Source organism: Miniopterus natalensis, chromosome 11, assembly GCF_054644295.1.
Source record: "Miniopterus natalensis isolate mMinNat1 chromosome 11, mMinNat1.hap1, whole genome shotgun sequence".
Lineage (NCBI taxonomy): Eukaryota > Metazoa > Chordata > Mammalia > Chiroptera > Miniopteridae > Miniopterus > Miniopterus natalensis.
In genome coordinates, this window is record NC_142091.1 from 73,451,752 (window position 1) to 73,473,379 (window position 21,628).

General features: G+C 57.3%; 1 protein-coding gene across 4 annotated transcripts; it reads left to right on the plus strand.

Annotated features, from left to right (window-relative positions):
- Positions 1–311: 311 nt before the first annotated feature.
- On the plus strand, positions 312–21,594 carry PCNX3 (pecanex 3). Of its 4 annotated transcripts, none has more exons than XM_087821985.1 (34): positions 312–470; positions 851–1,038; positions 1,275–1,534; positions 1,630–1,725; positions 1,951–3,075; positions 3,561–3,684; positions 3,763–3,941; positions 4,422–4,512; positions 4,928–5,063; positions 6,255–6,415; positions 7,184–7,337; positions 7,610–7,642; positions 7,889–8,060; positions 8,164–8,274; positions 8,625–8,716; positions 8,890–8,999; positions 9,190–9,295; positions 9,405–9,497; positions 9,688–9,838; positions 10,891–11,035; positions 11,355–11,532; positions 12,569–12,677; positions 12,836–12,965; positions 13,412–13,470; positions 13,574–13,789; positions 14,459–14,712; positions 18,368–18,598; positions 18,763–18,866; positions 19,152–19,299; positions 19,399–19,629; positions 19,707–19,981; positions 20,361–20,494; positions 20,578–20,876; positions 20,951–21,594. In XM_087821985.1, the coding sequence occupies exons 1-34, from the start codon at positions 318–320 to the stop codon at positions 21,143–21,145; spliced, it is 6,243 nt and encodes a 2,080-aa protein (XP_087678111.1). In that variant the 5' UTR covers positions 312–317; the 3' UTR covers positions 21,146–21,594. The 4 variants fall into 4 exon arrangements, with proteins under 4 accessions (XP_087678111.1, XP_087678114.1, XP_087678113.1 ...); XM_087821988.1 differs by having other exon boundaries at positions 6,294–6,415; XM_087821987.1 differs by having other exon boundaries at positions 3,766–3,941.
- Positions 21,595–21,628: the final 34 nt, after the last annotated feature.

The following is a 21,628-nucleotide window of genomic DNA, read 5'->3' on the forward strand; positions in this document are numbered from 1 at the left end:
GACGGGTGCCCGGCTCGTGCCCAGCTCCTGTTTGCCGGCCCGGCCCTTCCGAACAGTACTGGGCCGGGGTTGGGGGCCCAGACCCCGCCCCTGATGCGGCTCCACCGCCGCGCCGGAGCCTCGCACCGCTGACTGCTCCGGCCGGCCCCGCCCCCTGCCCTCACCCTCGCCCCGTCGACCCCTCTTCCCCTCTGGGGGAGGCCATGGCGTGAGTGCGCGGCCGAGCCCCGGGGCCTTCGGGCGCCAGGCGGGGCATGGGCCGGGGGCCGCCCCCATGAGGGTCCCGGGAGGGGGGCGCGCGCAGCAGCCGCGGGGCCATGGGGTCGCAGGTGTTACAGATCCTGCGCCAGGGGGTGTGGGCCTCGCTCACCGGCGGTTGGTTCTTCGACCCGCACCAGAGCACCTTCTCCAACTGCTTCCACCTCTACGTCTGGATCTTCCTGCTCACCTTTCCCTTCTTGCTGTACATGGTGAGATGCTGCCACCACCTACCTGTAACTCCTGCCAGCGAAAGTGAAGGCAGATGTCACAGAGGGTTGGCAGCCTGGCAGGGATTTAGGACTGTGCCTTGGGTGCTGGGATGCGGAGAGAGAAATTTCCACAGAGTTTGGGACGTATAAAGAAGGAGCCAAATTTTTCCTTTCTTGGGCTGGGTGACCTTGAGCACCTCACTTAATTTCTTCAGTTACAAGACAGAACTCCTGGCAGGGTATTTTTACAAGTTTCACTGAGAGGTGATGAAGTCTTCTTGTGAATTTGTGAATCCTAGCCTGGACTGTGGTGGTAGGTTCACCCCATGGGGGTAGAGCTGTTGAGGAGGGACCTGACTTGCTCTTGATGACATCTCCAGGTCCTGCCTCCCAGCTTGATGGTGGCTGGTGTGTACTGCCTTGTGGTGGCTGTCATCTTTACTACCATCAAGACAGTCAACTATCGGCTGCATGCCATGTTCGACCAGGGTGAGATTGTGGAGAAGCGCAACTCTACCATTGGGGAGCAGGAGGAAGAGCCTACCCAAGGGGACAGCAATCTGCTCAGGTGGGTAGAGCAGGGTCTTCTTGGGGATTGAGGGTTTTTGGTGCCTGGGCCTGAGCATTGGGAATGAAGGAGGGGCCTAGGGAACATTGTTTCCGTTAGTGGCGAGTACTTATTTTGTGTCCGGCCCTGGAATTGTGAAGTAATCTTTGAGAAGAGAGAAGTGATGGGGATGGCAAAGGAAGTACTCTATAAAAAGGATAGGTTTATAGAGTACTGATGCTCTTTTCTACTTCCAGGGACCCTGGAGTGGAGATGACAGTGTTTCGGAAAGTGAGTTCTACGCCCCCAGTACGTTGTAGCTCTCAGCATTCCGTGTTTGGCTTCAACCAGGTCTCAGTGAGTTATTCCAGCCCTCAGCCTCTCCCATTCCTCTCTTGGGAGCCCTCCCACCATGGGTATGTCCTGGGTCTACTTCCTACCCTGTTTACTCCTTCACATCTTTCTCTGTCTGCTCAGGAGTTACTGCCCCGGATGGAGGATTCTGGGCCCCTCAGAGGTAGGTGGCTGCTGCTCAGGGCTGAAGGTGGTGGTGTGGATGGCTCCCAGCTGCCCTTGGGTCCTATTGATGCCTTTGGGGTTATATGGTTGCAGACATCAAGGAGCTGGTGCGGGAGCAGGGCAGTAACAACGTGATTGTGACCTCAGCCGATCGAGAGATGCTAAAGTTAAGCTCACAGGAGAAACTGAGTAAGTGGCATGATGTGGCAGGGGCTTGGGGGAAAGACTAGCTATCTTGTCTTTGAGTCACCCCAACTTTGCTCCCCTGGCCCTCTTTTTGTTCTGGATGGGGCGACCTCAGGGTTCTACCCCAGCTGGACTCTCCAGGAAAGCACAGACCATAGGACCCCTTAGCCACCAGTTCCTTTTGCAATGTGTTCTTCACTCACTTTCTGCCGTCCTTTCCTCTGACAGTTGGAGACCTTCCCCAGACACCTCTGGGGGCTGCCCCAGACCCCTCTCTCCCCAGCACGGACTCTTCAGAACGTTCTCCCTTGGCTGGAGATGGAGTCCCCTGGAGTGGGAGCAGTGTTGCTGACACTCCTATGAGCCCTCTGCTGAAGGGGAGCCTCAGCCAGGAGCTGAGCAAGAGCTTCCTGACCCTGTCTCGGCCTGACCGGGCCCTGGTGAGGACCAGCAGTCGACGGGAACAACGCCGGGGAGTGGGTGGCTACCAGCCCCTGGACCGCCGGGGCTCAGGGGAGCCCATGCCCCAGAAAGCTGGCTCCTCAGATTCTTGCTTTAGTGGCACCGACAGGGAGACATTGAGCAGCTTTAAGAGTGAGAAGACAAACTCAACCCACTTGGACAGCCCCCCTGGTGGGCAAGCCCCTGATGGAAGTGACACAGACCCACCCTCTGAGGCTGAGCTGCCTGCCTCACCAGATGCTGGAGTCCCCTCAGATGACACACTGCGTTCTTTTGACACAGTCATAGGAGCAGGGACGCCGCCAGGCCCAGCTGAGCCACTCCTGGTTGTACGGCCCAAAGACTTGGCCCTGCTTCGGCCTGGCAAACGGCGGCCACCCATGCGAAGACACTCCCCACCTGGCCATGCCCCTCGGCGGCCCCTGCTGGAAGGTGGAGGCTTCTTTGAGGATGAAGACACCAGTGAGGGCAGTGAACTAAGCCCGGCCTCCAGCCTCAGATCTCAGCGCCGCTTTAGTAGCGACAGCTCCTCTTCTTCCTGCTACTCCCCCGAGAGCTCCCGGGGTGCAGCAGGGGGTCCTCGGAAGCGACGGGCCCCCCATGGGGCTGAGGAGGGGACTGCTGTGCCCCCTAAGCGTCCCTACGGGACCCAGCGGACGCCTAGTACTGCCAGCGCCAAAACACATGCCCGTGTACTGAGCATGGATGGGGCGGGGGGTGATGTCCTAAGGGCCCCCCTGGCTGGCTCCAAGGCTGAGCTGGAGGCCCAGGAAGGGGTGGATCTGGCTGCTGGTGAGCCCACTGTGCTGTCTGCTGAGGCCCACAGGGGACCTGCTGCCAACCAGCCTGGTTGGCGGGGGGAGCTGCAGGAGGAAGGTGCTGTGGGGGGAGGTAAGTGCCAGTTCCAGGGCTGGGGAGTGGTAGTGAGCTAGGTAGGGGCTTGGGTTTGGGCAAGGGGCAGGCTGGTATGGATCTAGTCAATTGGCTCAGCCTGTCAGGCAGCAGATGGATGTGAACTCAGCGCCTGAGTGACATTGTTTGCCAAACCCCTCAGGTAAGCAGTGCTGCAGCAATGGGGAGACAGGCAGAGAGACCTCAGGCACCTTGTTCTTGATCCTGCAGTTGGTACCTGAAGCCCCTGCCCCTTGAGAACTTAGCATCCACATTCATCATCCTGGGCCACTAGTGGGGCAGCACAGATCATACTGTCCTTGTTTCCAAATGTGGCAACTGCCATGAGTGGTTAGGTGACCTCACTAAGACCCAGGGCATGATTGGACTAGGCCTGACCTATCTCCAGGCAGGAGAACTTGTCCCACCCCTACCCCTGGCTCTGTCCAAGTCACTGTCACTTATGCTTGGGGGTCTTTGGGCAGCAGCCGAGGAGACTGGGAAGCGGGACCACTCGAGCAATGTGAGGCGGACCCAGGCGATCCGGAGGCGCCACAATGCAGGCAGTAACCCCACTCCTCCAGCATCTGTCATGGGCTCACCCCCTAGGTGAGTACCTGCCACGGGTCAGAGGGTAGTGGGGCCAGCTGGCTCTAGGTGGTGCTGACCGTAGCTGACCCTCTCCAGCAGCCTGCATGAGGCTCAGCGGGGCCGGGCTGCCTCCCACTCCCGGGCATTGACACTGCCCTCTGCCCTACACTTCGCCTCTTCATTGCTGCTCACCCGGGCCGGCGCCAACGTGCACGAGGCCTGCACCTTTGATGACACCTCCGAAGGGGCTGTGCACTACTTTTACGACGAGAGTGGTGAGACCCTCCCTGAGCCCTGAGAACCCCATAGGCCCAGCCTCTGACCCCAGCTAGCCTAGTGCCCCCTCTTTCTCCTGCTGAGGGTCTTCGTCATCCCAGCAGCCATGCTCACTGTCAGGCACATACTACCCTCTGGCCCTCTGGTGAGCACTTTACCTGCATTGCCTGACATCAGACTGCAACCTCTGAGGCATGGGTAGTCTCATCATACCCATTCTGCCAATGAGGAAACTGAGGCACAGCCTGAAGTCACAGGCTAAGTGAGTGGTAGAATAGGATCCACACCCAGAGTGGCTGACTGCAGGGCCCAGGCCCTTGACAGCCAAGTCCGCTCCTCTCCAGCTCTTGTCCTCGGCTTGGACTGCCTTCCAGAGAGACATAGCACAGGGCTCTTCTTCTCTCGATGGACTTGGTGTCCACATGGGTCAGGCCTTGGTACTCCCATCCCTAACATGTTGCCACATGTCCCTGCTGTAGGTGTGCGGCGTTCCTACACCTTTGGGCTGGCTGGAGGTGGCTATGAGAACCCCGTAGGGCAGCAGGGGGAGCAGACGGCCAACGGTGCCTGGTGAGTCTCCCAAGTGTGGGCTCTCCTGGGCCCACAGCTGGTGGGCTGCTCTTTTTGGGAAGTTTTCTCTCTAAGGCTGAGCTGGACATCCAGGTGGGGATGGTGGTGGCTCTGCCTGTCTCCCCATTTCTCTCTGTTTGCTGGGTTGGGGAAGGGGCAGTTCAGAACCTCTAGGTGAGGAACAGTGAAGGGCAGGCCTACAGAGATTCCTTGGGTCCCTGGCTCTTTGATACTTCCAAGCAGGAGGCTTCTAGGAACCCAAGGCCACCTACCTCCTCTGGAACTCCCTGTTTTGTTTTTTCTGACTTGAGAAGTCCCTCTTTGGGGCCCCAGTTACGGCCTGGTGTCAGCCTCAACCCCACCCTGTGCCAAGGCTCACCAATGGCCCTGACCCACATGGCTGTGGTTCCCACAGGGACCGCCACTCACATTCCTCCAGCTTCCACTCGGCTGATGTCCCTGAGGTGGCTGGTGGCCTGAACCTGCTGCAGCCGAGGCCCGTGGTTCTACAGGGCATGCAGGTGCGCCGAGTGCCCCTGGAAATACCGGAGGTGAGGAGCAGTCAGGAAAGGACCTGCAGGAGGGGGCAGTGGGGTAGGGGTCAGCAAGCCCTCCCTAAGGTACCAGGAGGGACAGGTGACTGAGTGAGGGCTCCAGGGGCTTTAAGGTGTCTGTTCTGGCCTTTGATGGCTGGCACAGTGTTTGCCTGGTTCTGAATGATTCGGCAAATGCAGCTGGAGTATCTTTAACCTGGAGAGACCCGTAGTTAGTGGAGACAATGGGTATTAGCAATGATACCTACAGAGGAGCAGTTTAACTTGCCAGATGGTGACTGCTGCTCCCTGCCCTAGGCACGTGATACATGGGATAGCTCAGAGATGCTGTTCATGCTGATCATTTCAACAGTCATTCATAGTGCTCTCCTAAAAGTATCCTGATTTGGACAATAACTTGCAGGGTCAGGCCAGTACCGGAAGTACTAAGAATGTATGGCCCATAGATCCTGAGTTTAAAGAGTAGTCATAAAAGAAGCACCAGGGATCTAACACCTGGGGCCACAAGTGGACCATGAGCATCACTCAGAAGCCCTAGGTGCCCCTTCCTGATGCATATTCTCCTTAACTTTCATATGGGGTAGCAGTGTTGTCCTGGCACAGCCAACAGTCACCTCCAAAGTCAGGGGCTGTGTGTCTTTGGCTCTCCGTTGCATCCCCAGCACAGGGCTAGGCCCAAGGTTGTACGTTATAAGTACGTATTGAATGAAGGACGTAAGTCAAAGAGGTTAAGTCGTTCACCTAGGGCCTTACAGCAATGACATTCGCAACAGGCTTGTCCTCGGCCGGTGTTCTGTGTGTGCCAGGGTGGGCTGGTCAGATTTACCTTGGTGGCTCTGTCTGGGAGGTGGGTTGCATGAGCACTGAGTGCTGAAAGACGGTGGATTTCAGTGAGCCCAGGAAGAGGCGGGAGATACTGCCTGAGTGGAGAAGACAGACACGGAGCTAGTAATTGGCTTCTGGCAGCCCCAAAGTCCTGAGTAGGCATTGAGCCCTGTCCTGGGAACCTGGAGCAATGAGGAGGCCCTTGCAGTGGAGAGTCAGGGCAGGCTAAGGGACTGCTAGAAGGTGGGGACTTTCTGTGCTGGAGGAGATGGTTGACCAGTACAGTGTGCACTGTGGGGAGTGGGGTGGCAGTGGATCATGTAGAGGGCGAGGGGCTGATGGCCGCGGCTGTGGGGACTGCAGTTTGACCTGCTGGACCAGGACTCCCTGCACGAATCCCAGGAGCAGACACTGATGGAGGAGGCACCACCCCGTCCCCAGCACAGCTACAAGTACTGGCTGTTTCCTGGCCGCTGGACTTCTGTGCGCTACGAGCGTCTCGCCCTGCTGGCCCTGCTGGACCGGTGAGTGCCCACCTGTGTCAGCCTCCATCCCCTGGAGTGTTCCTAGCCCTTGACCTTCCAGACCTTATGAACATGTGGAAGCTGTCACAGCATCAGAGAACCTGACTGCTGGGGGCCACTGAGGCTGGAGTCTGCAGCGGGGTTTCTTTAGGTTCCTCTGGGGTACAAAGGGATGGCCAAGTGGGTGATGCCCTCTCCCCCAAAGCTCCTCTCAAGACAAACTATTCCTTTTTTAGTCTATTATTTTATCTGTTTGTACGCTATGTTTGGGTAAATTGATTCCTATAGTCTAAAAAAGCTTACAAACCATTTGTCTTCCCATTTCTCGGAGGAAACTGAGGCCCAGAAAGTAAGATAGAGAAGTCAGATGATTTTTGTTGTCTGTGTGAACAATTTCAGCCTAGAACCCATGTCCTGGCTTCCTGTGTTCTGAGTGTCCCAAGGCACTGTGACCAGTGTGTGTTGGGCACTGCCTGTGTACATAGCATGACATGCCTTAGCTGGAGATGGGCAGGTCCCAGGAGTGGTGGCACCTGGAGCCCTCAGTCTGTAGAGGGGGCAGAGACTGGGTTGCAAGGTGGCCACAGGGTAGCTTCCTGGAGCAGTTGCAACCTGGCCAAGCCCCTGAGAACTCATATAAGTCAGAGCGTGAGGGCTGGCATGGGCACAGGCCCAAACAGAGGCCTTTGTCGATGGGTTCTGCCCCCCTACTCGTTGCCTCATTAGCAGTGAGGAGGTGGGTGTGCCCTGACCCTACTGTCTTTCCAGGACTCGGGGGCTGCTGGAAAACATCCTCGGCGTCGGTCTGAGCAGCCTGGTTGCCTTCCTGGGCTACCTGTTGCTACTCAAGGGCTTCTTCACCGACATCTGGGTCTTCCAGTTTTGCCTGGTCATCGCCTCCTGCCAGTATTCTCTACTGAAGGTCAGGCCTGGCTCCTTTCCCCACCTCTTCCCAGTGGCCCCCCTTCCATGACCTGTCTTGAGGGGGTGAGTTAGCTAGAAGGCAAGAAAGATGCCTAAATTCCTTGTAGCCAGCTCTCTATCTTACCAGTGAGAGAACTAAGGCTCAGCACAGTTTAGGGTCCTTCCTTCATCACTCATAATAGTCCAGTGGTGGAACTGAGCGGCTCCTGGGGCCTCTGACCCCCTGAGGGTGCTAGCTCTTGTTGCCAATATAGCTCCAATCTCTTCCAGAGTGTCCAGCCTGATGCTGCATCTCCCATGCACGTGAGTATTGGAGGAGCAGCACCTGTGCCCAGCAGGCTGGGTCCTAGGGAGGGCTGAGGCCAGGTGGGAGGGGTTTGGCTAGCCCTGGATCCTCGGTGCTTCTGCCCCTACCCTGCCAGGCTTTCTATCTTGGGTCCAGGGCCAGGCCTGGGGCACATGAGTGTGCATGTGCATGCATGAGTGTGTGCACATGCGTGCAGGGTGGTCATTGGAGGAGGCCCAGCTCCTCATGGGCCCGCTCCCTAGGGCCACAACTGGGTGATCGCGTACAGCCGGCCTGTCTACTTCTGCATCTGCTGTCTGCTCATCTGGCTGCTGGACGCCCTAGGCTCAGCTCAGCCCTTCCCTCCCGTCTCCCTCTACGGCCTCACGCTCTTCTCCGCCTCCTTCTTCTTCTGTGCCCGTGACGTGGCCACTGGTGAGACTTAGCAGGGCTGCAGTGGTCTGGGGGAGCAAGGCCTGAAGGGTGGGCCCAGGGCCAGCCTACAGGCTGACTGGGCCCTTACTTCCCCTCCTACCAGTGTTTACCTTGTGCTTCCCATTCGTCTTTCTCCTTGGCCTCCTGCCCCAAGTCAACACCTGCCTCATGTACTTGCTGGAACAAATCGATATGCACGGCTTTGGGGGCACAGGTATGATGCCCACAGATGGCTTGGGGTTGGAGGCAGGGGAGTCCTAAGAGGGCCCACTCAGTGGGTCTGCTGCTCCAGTCCTTTGCTGAGCCTTCTTCCGCAGTGACACTGATTCTGAGACCCTATCTGTTCCCCTCTTCTCCTCCCTTCTCCTCTCGAGGCAAGTGGTTTAAACCCCAAAATGCCAGAACCTCTGGAGGCTTCCCAGGGCTGGGGGAACAGAGAACAATGGGCTAGGGACAGGGTCCCAGGGAGGTTAGCCTCTGGGAGTTAAGGGGCAGTGGGGTGAGGGTGAGGTAGGGTGCCCACAGGCAGGACTAGGGCTTTAGCTGCTGTCTCTTGCCTCGCAGCTGCCACCAGCCCACTCACTGCAGTCTTCAGCCTCTCCCGCAGCCTGCTCGCTGCTGCCCTGCTCTACGGTTTCTGCCTCGGGGCCATCAAGGTAGAGATGACCTGTGGAGTGGGGGGCATGCTGAGGCCCAGGTTGTTGTTGGGACAGGGCTGTGAATTAGGCTTAGCTCAGCAATGGCTTCTCCCATGGAGGGTGGTATCCCCTCTCCCTCTCTACTCTCCCCTCCCCTCCCCTCCCCTGACCAGCATGGGTTCTCTCCCCAGACTCCTTGGCCAGAGCAGCACGTCCCGGTCCTCTTCTCAGTCTTCTGTGGCCTCCTGGTGGCACTGTCCTACCACCTGAGCCGGCAGAGCAGTGACCCCACCGTGCTCTGGTGGGTGCCTGCATGTGCCTGTCTTTGTGCACAAAAACACACACGTGTGTGTCTGTGTGTGTGCCTTTGCATGGCAAGGGTTGGGGGGCATCTGGGTCTGCGCATGTGCCTGTCACCAACTGACCCTGGGACCTGTGGGAGGAGGGGGTCTTTTCAGGCGCAGGTACCTGATTTTTCTCACGCAACTCAGGTCTCTGATCCGAAGCAAGCTGTTCCCTGAGCTGGAGGAGCGGAGCTTAGAGACAGCCCGGGCCGAGCCCCCAGACCCACTGCCAGAGAAGATGCGCCAGTCAGTGGTGAGGGGCCTGAGTATGGGGCTCCAGTATTGGGGTGGGGCTGAGAGAGGATGTGGTCAGCCACTGGGTGATGGCATCCCACCCAAGCTGGTTTTTCCTGGCCCTGCAGCGTGAGGTCCTGCACTCTGACCTGGTGATGTGTGTGGTGGTTGCCGTGCTCACCTTTGCCATCAGTGCCAGCACCGTCTTCATTGCCCTGAAGGTTTGTATGGCACAGGCCACCCCCTCCCCACTCGTTCTTGCAGGAGCCTGCTTGACCTGAGGGCCCTGAGCAGCTGTGGCCTCATGTCCCCTCTGCCCCTTCCTAGCCTGTGCCCAGGTCCCCTATGGTCCCCTGCCTCACTCCCGTTGGCTGAGCCGTTGGCTGAGCCTCTGGCCTCTCCTTCTTGCAGTCAGTGCTAGGATTCGTGTTGTACGCACTGGCTGGGGCCGTGGGCTTCTTCACACATTACCTGCTGCCACAACTCCGCAAACAGCTGCCCTGGTTCTGCCTGTCGCAGCCTGTGCTGAAGCCGCTGGAGTATAGCCAGTACGAAGTGCGAGGTAAGTGCCTGCCTTGTGCTGGGGCCCTCCACCCCACCTGCCCGGATTTCCTGACTGGCCACAGTGTGGTCCTCCCTGCTCAGAGTACCAGCAGGGGGTATCCTCTGCCTGGGCTGCCCTGTCTTCTTCACTGCCTTCTGTGCCTTCTCCTGCCTGCTGGCCCCCAGCTTGGCCCCTGCTTTGCTCTCATCCTGCCTGCTCTGCCCTTTTCTGCTCACCTTGTGTTCTCCCAGGAGATGGATGAATTCTAGGGCCTTAAAGAGATTTCTTGTCCAGCCCGGCCGGGCTTGGCTCAACGGTTGAGCTTCAACCTAAGATCCAGGCGACCAGGGTTCGATTCCTGGTCAGGGCACATGCCTGGGTTGTGGGCTAGCCAATCAGTGACTCTCACCATTGATGTTTCTCTCTCTGTCTCTCCCTCTACTTTCCTCTCTCTGAAATCAATAAAGATATATTTAAAAAAAAGAAATAAAGAAATCCCTTAAAAAAAAAAAAGATTGCTTGTCCAGAATTACAAACTGGTTACCAGTGGACTAAATCTGCCTGGTGCACATTTTTGCTTGGGCGATGCAGCACACATACACATACACTTGAGCCGGTATTTAAATGTCTGGATTTGTTATACAAAGGTCCACATGCCTTGTTGGTTTTTTTTAAAACAATGAAAGATTTAGCCCTCTAGGCTAGCATCTCCATGTGGCAGTAACTAGCTCAAGCCAAGTCACAGTGGCTCCTTCAGAAGGGCCCTGGAGCTCAGAGTCACTGTATACTTGTCCTCATCCAGCCTGCCCTGGCTGCAGTGGGCACCTGAGATGTTCTTGTCAGCCCCTAGAGCACCTTCCCTAAGCCCCTAAATGTGCCCTGCTGGGGCCTCCTCACCTCATTTGAGCGCCAAAGATCACCTCCTCTCCCCTACTCAGAGTCCCTGGGGACCCGGAACACCATATCCTCTGGTCCGCCCTCCCTCCAGGTTTCCTCTGAGGGCACGCCCTGCAGTGGGAGGGAAGTGTGGAGAGCCAGGTGCTGGCCAATAGTCCCGCCTTGTGTTGCAGGCGCTGCCCAGGTGATGTGGTTTGAGAAGCTGTACGCCGGTCTGCAGTGTGTGGAGAAGTACCTCATTTACCCTGCCGTGGTGCTTAACGCCCTCACAGTGGACGCCCACACTGTTGTCAGCCACCCGGACAAGTTCTGCCTCTAGTGAGGACCACCCCCCATCCCACCATCTACGTTCCCATGAGGCACATGGGGAAACTGAAGCCCAGACAGGAAATGAGACCTGCCTTAGTTGCTCAGCAAGCTAAAGTAGGACCTTAGCTCCTAACTCACTTTCTGTTGAGCAGTTGCCTATTTGAAAGCAGATGTGTCCCCCATGTGTCCAAAGGGCGTGACCCTTTAGAGGGCAGAAACTAAGTGTCACTGGCCCAAAAGAGCAGGGCCAGCACAGCAGAGCCCAGGCATCACAGCCACTCCTCCCTGAGTCCCTGCCAGGCACCTAATACCTGTCCCTCACCCATAGCTGCCGGGCACTGCTGATGACCGTGGCTGGACTGAAGTTGCTGCGCTCTGCCTTCTGCTGTCCACCCCAGCAGTACCTGACCTTGGCCTTCACAGTCCTGCTCTTCCACTTTGACTACCCGCGCCTCTCCCAGGGCTTTCTACTCGACTACTTCCTCATGTCTCTGCTCTGCAGCAAGGTGAGCCACTGGCTGCATTGCAGACTCCAGGCTGTGCATCAGGAGCAGAGCTCTTCTGCCTCAGTGTGGGGTTTGGGGGGGTGACTTCCCAGGGGCCTGCACACTCATAGCTACTGTTCCACATCAGCCCCACTGTGGGCCTTTGTAGCAGCTCCTAGAGGGGTAGAGACGAAGCTGTGGTTTAAAGAGGTTAAGTGACTTACCTCGGTTCCCCTAGAGAATTGGTGGCCAGTCAGGATTTGGATCCAGGTCTTTCTGACTTTACAGTCCTTTCTCTGAATCACGATTCTTGACTACCTTCCTTGTAAGCAGTAGGTAGGTGTTGGCTTTGTTCTCTGGATACCAACTTCTGAACTCTGCCCCTTTGCCAGCAACGGTCCTGGAGCCCAGTTAAGAGCTGAGTTTCAGAAGCCCCTAGGGCCTGGGTATACATAAACTTTTCTGCCAGGCTGCAGGATTCCCCAGTTGGGTTGGGGGATCACATTGGACAAAGGACCGCTCCTGGCACTGTACTGGAGTCCTGCAGTGGAGCGCAGTATAGTCCCTGGCCTTTTTTTTACTCATGTGGGCATCCTAACCTGGTTTTCTTGTCTGGCCTTCATAGTCCTGCTCCATGGTGGAGATCCAGACTATGTCTCCTCTGAGGGCAGGGCCTGTGACTATCTTGAGTTTTGGTACCATAGTCAAGGCCCAGCCTCATCACTGACTGAGAGGCATTGCCTGAGTCATTGACCTGCTCTACTTTCTCTGAACTTCAGCTTTCCCATCTGTGAAGTGAGACTGCAATAGAAGCTCCTCGGGCGGTTGTAGGAATTAAATGGCTAATGTCCCCTTAGAGTGGATACTTTGTCAAGGGTTACTAATGTTAACAGGTATTTTGAGCAGGTCCAGAGAGAAAGGGCTGTAGTGAGCTTGAGCTTAACTTCCATGTGGGCAGCCAGTGGGGTAGCCCCAAGGCTCTGAGTGGATACTTGGTAGACTGCACCTCTATAAGTGACCTCATATCTCTAACCTTCTCCCCCTCCTACCCTGCCAGCTATGGGACCTGCTGTACAAGCTGCGCTTTGTGCTGACCTACATCGCGCCCTGGCAGATCACCTGGGGCTCGGCTTTCCACGCTTTTGCCCAGCCCTTCGCCGTGCCACGTACCCGGCCTATCGCACCCACTGCCTGGGTGGGGGTGTGCAGAGAGGACCGTGGCTTTTGATGGGGGGAGTACAGGATGGGTTGGCAGGGGTTGAGGGATGGTGAGGGAGGTGGGGGAGGGTCCAATGTCCTGGCCACCTCCTTGACTCGTGCCCAGACTCGGCCATGCTATTTGTTCAGGCCCTGCTCTCAGCGCTCTTCTCCACGCCGCTTAACCCCCTGTTGGGCAGCGCCGTCTTCATCATGTCCTATGCGCGGCCCCTGAAGTTCTGGGAGCGTGACTACAAGTGAGTCTCCAGGGAGACAGGCACCTTGCTCAGAGGAACTCTGGGAGGAATGGGGCTGCCGAATGGGACAGGGAAGTTTGCCGGGAGGGAGGGGGGGAGGGGGCCAGGGAGGAATTGGAAGCCCAGGCCAGTGGGGCGCAGAGGGGTCTGCAGTGGAGCTGAGTGCCTGGGCACAGTGGGCTTCAGGTAGCTGATCTAATGAGGGCAAAGGCCAGGCCAAGGCCTTGGGCTCACGCCCTGGGCTTCTTGGTCGTGTGGTCTTGGTGAATCCTCTTCTGTCCCTGAATCTTAGCCTTCTTCTATGTAACAGTGCTGTAATGGCATCTGCCCAGAGCATGGGGGTGTGGGCTCAGGGAGGACTTGAGGGTGTGCTGGCAGGAATCGTCATCTGAACCCCCAGCAGCCTCTTCTCTGAGCCCACTGTGTTGTCCTCTTTCTCTGAATAGCACTAAACGTGTGGATCATTCCAATACCCGCCTGGTCACACAGCTGGACCGGAACCCCGGTGTGTACTCACCCATTCAGGGGGCTTTTGGGCAGGGTCTCTTGAAGAGGGAGCCTTGCTTACTTGTCACTTTGTCCACATTTCTGTCTGTTCTGGGTCCCAGGCGCTGATGACAACAACCTCAACTCCATCTTCTATGAGCACTTGACACGCTCGCTGCAGCACACGCTCTGTGGGGACCTGGTGCTGGGCCGCTGGGGAAATTATGGCCCCGGCGACTGCTTTGTCCTGGCCTCCGACTACCTCAACGCTCTGGTGCACCTCATCGAGGTTGGCAATGGCCTCATCACCTTCCAGCTGCGTGGCCTTGAGTTCCGGGGTGAGCTGCTGGTCCTGGGCCTGACACAGGGTGCTGTTTCACAATGTGTGCAGGCTGGATTCTAGTCCAGCTCTGCCCTGGTCTGCCGGGTGACCTTGAGTGAGGCACTCTTCCCTCCTGGGTTCGCCAGTCTGAGCAGCGAGGTGGCAGGGTCTCCTTTGGCCTTGGTCTGTCCCTGCCCTGACTGGGTCTGTGGTGACTGAACAGCTGCTGTAGTGGAAGCTTGGGCCTGAAGCTCAGTTCTCCCGCTGGCTCCTGCTGGCTTGCTCTGTGGCCTTGGGCTTGGCCCAGGTTGGGTGCCACACACAACCCCTGGTGAGGGAACTAGCTTCTTCCCCACAGGAAGACGTACACATTGGGTGCCTGCTTCAGAAGAGGCCCCTTAAGGGTGCACAGTGCTCTGAGCACAGCCCATGATACCATGAACCTGAGCAAAGTCACTTCTCTTTGAGCTTCAGTCTGTTTCTATAAATGAGGACCGAGCCCTGTTCCCTCCACTCTCCCCACTGTGGCCACTGGGAGTTGGGGAGAAAGGGGCTCGTTTGTTAGTGTTCTCACATAGCACCCCAGCGGGGAGGGTGGTCGGCGCAGACCTCTGGCTCCTGCCTGGGCATCTGTGGGGAGGAGGTAGGCAGGGTGTCCAGTGGCCCTGACACGCCTCTCCCGCAGGCACGTACTGCCAGCAGCGCGAGGTGGAGGCCATCACCGAGGGTGTAGAGGAGGACGAGGGCTGCTGCTGCTGTGAGCCCGGCCACCTGCCTCGGGTCCTGTCCTTCAATGCTGCCTTTGGGCAGCGCTGGCTGGCCTGGGAGGTGACAGCCAGCAAGTACGTCCTGGAGGGCTATAGCATCAGCGACAACAACGCAGCCTCCATGCTGCAGGTCTTCGACCTCCGCAAGATCCTCATCACTTACTATGTCAAGGTATGGCTGCGGCGGCTGGGAAACGGTGGCCCTGCTCGGGACGCCCACCGACCAGGAGCGTGTGCGTGCCGTCTTCTGGATTGTTGGGAGCCTGTTTTACCCAAGGGAAGTGGAGGCCTCAGGGAGCCTAAGCACCCTCCTTCAGAGGCTCACCTGGGGCAGTGAGGACTGAGGGCAGGCTGGCAGTATGAGCACAGGGCCCCACATTGGGCTGCTGGTCCCAGGAGGTATAGTTGCTGAGGCCAGCCTTTCAGACCACCAGTCCCCCTGCTCCATGTGCCACCAACACAGAGTGACAATGATGCTAACGGTGGCAGCTGCCAAGCACAGATGCTTACCTTCCCAGGCACCTCTCCCAAGCCAAGTAAAGCTCACCACGTCTAGGACAGACCCTGTCTCAGATGTGGAGGCTGGCTTACAGAGGGGAAAGTGACTACATGAGGCCCTAGAATCAAGAGAAAGTGTCGGGGCAGGCTTAGACCCTAGGCCTCCCTGTCTCAGCCCGGGTGCCTGAAGCCTGGCCTGAGGAGCTTCATACCTGTTGGGGGCATTAGAGGTTGTGAGGGCACAGTGTGGGGTCCAGAAAGAGCTGGGTTTTGGGAAGCCTGGGATGTCACTTCCCTGCTATGCTTCAGTTTATCCCCTTAAGAAGTGGGGATTATTATAGTTCTATGAAGTGGCAGGAACTGTGAGGCTTTGTGGCCCCTGGAATAAGGGCACTTATGGAAGTGGGGTTGATAGTCACAGTCCAGGTCCCCTCGTGCTCTCTTAGTGCCTGCCCTGGGGCTCCCTTGTGGGGCCTGGATGGGTGACCTGTTGGGGCCCAGGTGAGCCTGCCTACCTGAGCTTCTGTTTCTCTCTCTTTTTTAAAATTTTTTATTTTTTATTTTTTTAGAGAGGAAGGGAGAGGGAGAGAGATAGAGAAACATCAATGATGAAAGTGAGTCATCGATTAGCTGCCTTCTGCATGCCCCCTAGTGGGAATGGAGCCTAAAACTCAGACATTTGCCCTGACTGGGAATCAGACCGTGACTTCCAGCTTCATGGGTCAACATTCAACCTCTGGGACACCTGGGCCGGGCCTGGGCTTCTCTCTAGGGCTGTCCTTGCATGCCCAGCTATCCCTTTGCCTCCAGTGGACATCCCATCAGTCACATATAAAAGCTATAATTTTTGTTGTTTTCCTGTCTACCCACTTACTTCTGGGGAAGGGGTAGTAAGCCCCTCACTCCTCATTTTCACCAAGAGGGCAGCTGTGGTCCAGACAGGGACATTCCCAGCCCTAGGATACCCAGGGGTCATGGTCCTAGCTACCTTCCCTTCCCATTTCAAGAGAGTTGCTCTTGCCCAGGTCACCCTGCTGCCTCCCAAGAGCCCAACCCAAGGCCAGTGTAGCCTTCTCAGGGCTGTGCACCAGGTACCCAGCCAGGCCTGGGGCTGGCAGACTGAGAGGAACTCCGCCCTGTCCAGTGTATCTTCCCATAGGGAAGCCAATTTGCCATGCTGCCTCAAAGGTGAGGCAGAATATGAGCGGGTAGAGATGCCCAGAGGACCTGGAGGAGGCATTGCCAAAGATAAAGTATGGCGTGAAGCTTGGAAAGACCAGTTGCAGCTGTGCCAAGGACAGGCCTAGGGGCAGCAGGTGTGCAGGGCAGCCCCTCAGGCTGGGGGCAGTTCAGAGATGTGTCCCATCCAGCCCATGGAGTTGGCAGACCAGGCAAAGCCCTTCCTGTGCACTTTGTGCCCCTCTGCACCCCCTCCTCCACCTTGCCCTTCCTTGGAGTCACTGAGTGCAGCTTTGTGAGAGGCTCAGTCCAAACCCTGCAGCCATGGAAATGCAGGCTCCACATCCATCCACAGCCAAGCCTGAGGGTCATCTCAACATTTCCAAGCCCAGGCACCTTTGTTGTACTGTTTTGTCCTTTTAGCAACCTTTGGAAGAAGCAGGGCTGGTAAGTGGCTCATTTTATAGTTGAGGAAACTGAGGCTCACAGACCTGCCCCTGTAGTTAGGTGGGTGTGAGAGGAGAAAAGGTGCCACAGTCATGAGACCTGCCAGGATTCAATGAGCTGGCCCACATGGAACACTGAACAGGGCCCCACTCCCTGTAGATGCTCACGGATGGGAGCTGTGACAGCTGAGAACCACTCCAAGGGCTGGGTCCTAGGATAGCTGGAGTCTCACAAAACACTGGCAGTGCCAAAAGTTAATGGAACACTTACTGTGTGCTAGGCTAGCTTCTCCCCGCACTCCTGAGGGTTTTCTTTTTTTGTTCTTGGAGGCTGTGGTAGGGCCCAGACTGTGGAGATGCCTTCTGGGCAAAAAGTCAGGAGCTGGTCTGCCTGGAGCCCAAAGTGACCCCACAGCCATCCTGTCCCTACTCACCCCATTAGACTCCTGGTACCTCTTCCTCTTGTTAAGGGGGCAGTCCAGCCCTCTTCAAACTGTCCAGCCACTTGCCATGTACTGGGAACTGATGAGGCCCTACCCAAAGCCATGGCCTCTAGGTGTCCTCCAAGGACTATTTGAGGCCCTTGGCTTTTCCTGGTTTGTATTATAGTCATTTGTGCCCAGGCTCTTGGCTTCTCCATGCCCCACCAGAGCCCTCCTGCTGCCTGTGTGCCCTCCATTCATGGCCACCTGCACCATCCTCCACACTCTGGACTTCCCACCCTTTTCCAAGGCAGGGGGCCAACCCTGGTGGCTCCATCCCAGGGCGGCACATGGAATCCCAGTAACCTCACTGCCTGCCAACTGCCAGCCTCACTACCCATCCATCCTGGCTCTGCCAGCTGCCTGCCTTCCAAAAGCTCCTCTCCATTTGCCCAGACTCCTGCTTAGAAACTAGCAGTCTCTTTTTTTAATTTATTTTTATTATTTTATTATCTTTTTAAATCCTCATCTGAGGACATTTTTTCTATTACTTTTCAGAGAGAGTAGGAGGAGGAGAGAGAGACGCACACACACATCAATTGGTTGCCTCCCACACATACCTCGACCAGAGCTGGGGATCAAGCCTGCAACTGAGGTACGTGCCCTTGGCTGGAATCAAACCTGGGACCCTTCAGTCTGCAGGCCTACATTCTAGCCACTGAGCCAAACTGGCTAGGGCACAGAATGCTTTTTTTCTGAGGGTAGGCCCTGTGGCTGTCACGTTCAGCTACCTAAAGAGACCTGTAACCCTGGAAGCAGCCCCACTATGTCAGCTGGACCTTCCAAGGCTTCTGAGATCTGGATCCCATGGCATCATAGTATTAAAGGTCCTGCAATTCCAATCCCAGTTCAGCCAGCCCTGCTGTATAAATTTAGGCAGGTCTGTGGTTTGTCTGAGCCTTAGTTTCCCTTACAAATGGGGCATCTTCTGAGGCAACCATGCCAGCATTTGCCACAGCGCAGGACTCTGCAGGGGATGCTCTGGAAGGAGGGTTACTTCCTTTCCGCTTTCTTACTCTCCTCCCTGGCCTAGAGGAGAGGAGATTTGCTTGTGTGGCTTCAGGAAGCTGAGATGGGACATGGGATGAGTGGTTCTAGAGAGTAAACATCAGCTTGGTGTCAGGGAGAAGCCTCTTTACCCCAACACTTTCTCCTGCAGTGGCCAGGGCTAAGGCACTATCCCATCGCTGGTCCAGCCCTGATGCCTGTCCTCTTCTCTCAGAGTATCATCTACTATGTGAGCCGCTCACCGAAGTTGGAGGCATGGCTGAGCCATGAGGGCATCTTGGCAGCCCTGCGGCCTGTGCGGGCCCCCGGCTATGCTGACTCGGACCCCACCTTCTCCCTGAGTGTGGATGAAGACTACGACCTTCGCCTCTCCGGCCTCTCGCTGCCCTCCTTCTGTGCGGTGCACCTTGAGTGGATCCAGTACTGCGCCTCCCGGCGCAGCCAGGTCTGGCCACCACTACCCTGGACTGCCTTCTTCTCTCCCTGGGTGGCTTCCTCTCACCCTCAATCTCCCTTGACCTGGAACCTGGCCCCAACCCCAACCCCAACCCCAGGTTCCCTGTCTCAGGTCTGAGCTGGGCTCTGGGGATGGGGGTCTTTGTGCCGCAGCCTGTGGATCAGGATTGGAACTCACCGCTGGTCACCCTGTGTTTTGGCCTGTGCGTGCTGGGCCGCCGGGCCCTGGGGACAGCCTCTCATAGCATGTCTGCTAGGTGAGTGCCCACAGGTCCAACTGGGCCTACCACTTTCCCCTCTACCCCACCCATGAAGAGTTCAGTCCAGAGGCCCCCAGGAATCACCTCAATTCTTCCTTCAGTGTGGCTCTCTTGTGGGCAAGGCACCTCCTAGTCACTGCCCTGTGAGCACCTGGGGCAGAAACTGACCTTGTCAAGATGGGGAACCTGAGGCCCAGCGTGAAGAATGGTCTGGGTTCAAATCACTGCATGTGGAACGAGAACTCAGAAACCTTGGCGCTCACCTCCCTGCTCCTCTTGCAGCCTGGAGCCCTTCCTCTATGGCCTGCACGCCCTGTTCAAGGGGGACTTCCGCATCACCTCCCCTCGAGATGAGTGGGTCTTTGCCGACATGGACCTGCTTCACCGCGTGGTGGCGCCTGGGGTTCGCATGGCCCTCAAGCTTCACCAGGTGGGGTGAGGTGTGCCTAGGCAGGGTGTGCGGGTGGGGTGGCAAAGCCCCTCCCCAGGGCAGGGGCCCCTGACTCCAGCCCTCCTGTCCTCCCTATAGGACCACTTCACCTCCCCAGATGAGTATGAGGAGCCAGCTGCCCTATATGATGCCATTGCAACCAACGAGGAGCGGCTGGTCATCTCGCATGAGGGCGACCCAGCCTGGCGCAGTGCCATCCTCAGCAACACACCCTCGCTACTGGCACTGCGTCACGTCCTGGATGATGCCTCTGACGAATACAAGATCATCATGCTCAACCGGCGCCACCTCAGCTTCCGAGTCATCAAGGTGGGGATAGCCCACCCACCTGACCTGGCCGCTATCCTGGTTCCAGCCCCCTGACCTTTGCATGTGGTTGCCTGCAGGTGAACCGAGAGTGTGTGCGTGGCCTATGGGCTGGGCAGCAGCAGGAGCTGGTGTTTCTGCGTAACCGCAACCCAGAGCGTGGCAGTATCCAGAACGCCAAGCAGGCACTTCGCAACATGATCAATTCCTCCTGCGACCAGCCACTCGGCTACCCCATCTACGTGTCACCCCTCACCACCTCGCTGGCTGGCAGCCACCCTCAGCTGCGGGCGCTGTGGGGTGGCCCTATCAGCCTGGGCGCCATTGCCCGCTGGCTTCTGCGCAGCTGGGAAAGGTAAGCCCTCATTGCCACCCCTGCCCAGGAGGCTGGGTTCATGGAACAGCTAGCTGAGGCTCAGAGAGATGAAGCCACTTCCTCCAAGGTCTCAGTGAGAAAGTGCTGGTACCAGGATGGAGCCCCAAGAGAGAGCTGACCCCTTCCCAGAGCTGACCCAGCTCTATCCCACCCTGCAGCTGAAGGTGGCCTTTAGCTTTCAGAGCCACTGATAATGCCTTCCTGAAAAGATCCTGTAAAGTAGATGGCAAAATCTCTTAGAGACAGCACCCTGGGGCTCAGGGATGTTAGGTGACTTGTCCTATGACTGAGAACTTCTGTTTGTGTGGTCTCTGGCCCTCCCACCAACCTCTTCTCCTCCCCCCTCCCCCCCTCCCAGGCTTCATAAGGGCTGTGGTGCCGGCTGCAATAGTGGTGGGAACGTAGATGACTCAGACTGTGGTGGAGGTAGTGGCTTGACCTCCGTCAGCAATAACCCCCCCTTGGCACATCTCACACCTGAGAACACAGCAGGTGAGCCAGCAAGGCCAGGCTGAACCAGTAAGTGAGGGAGACAGCCTAGCTGAGGTCTCTGCCCTCTTATCTGTCTTCCACAGGCAGTGGCGACCAACCCCTCCCACCAGGTGCTGGCTGGGGCCCGAGGCCCTCCCTTAGCAGTTCTGGTGATGGGCGCCCTCCTCCTCTGCTGCAGTGGCCACCCCCTCGGCTCCCTGGACTGCCTCCTGCTTCACCTGCCCCCACTGAGGGTCCCCGGCCCTCAAGGCCCCCTGGCCCTGGTCTCCTCTATTCTGAGGGTCCCAGTGGGAAGTGGAGCCTGGGGGGTCGGAAAGGGCTGGGGGGATCCGAGGGGGAGCCAGCCTCAGGGAGCCCCAAAGGAGGCACCCCCAAATCTCAGGTAAGGGTCTTGTGGGAAGGGTGGGTGCTGGGCAGCTTAGGTGCTCTTCTACCAACCTATTTGTCCTCCCTCAGGCGCCCCTAGACCTCAGCTTCAGTCCGGATATCAGCACCGATGCCTCATCCCCCAGAGCAGCCCAGGACATTCCTTGCTTGGACAGCAGTGCTCCTGAGAGTGGCACGCCCACTGGGGCTCCGGGTGACTGGCCTGCCCCTGCTGAGGAGCGTGAAAGCCCAGCTGCCCAGCCCCTGCTGGACCATCAGTACTGAATGGCCCACTCTTCTATGGATCCCAGTCCAGGACTCAGTAACTCGGACCCTGGCCTCTGGCCCTCTCTGCTGGACCACAGAACTAAATGGCTTTGGCTTCCACATCTGAACCCTGACCTCTGGCTGCCTTAGCCAAAGCACCAGAACTGAGTGGCCCAGACCTCTTACCTTGACCCCTCATCTCTCATCCCTAGTCCAGGGCCTGGACTCCCCAAACTGAGGCAGGCAGCCTCCCAGTCAGGTCCTAAGAGCCAAACCCATGGGCTGGTCCCACTTCAAGCCCAAGGCCAGGACTGACTTGGCCTCTAGGCCTGCACTGCCTGCAGGGGCAGCCCCTTGGCCTGGACCTGGGGCTGAAATGTGGGAAGGGTGGTTTCTTTTTCTTTTCTTTTTTTTTTTTTTTCCGTGCTTCGGAGACACCAGAATTAATAACACTATTTTTGATTTTGGTTGGTGGTTTCTACTTCTATCTGGGAATGTTTG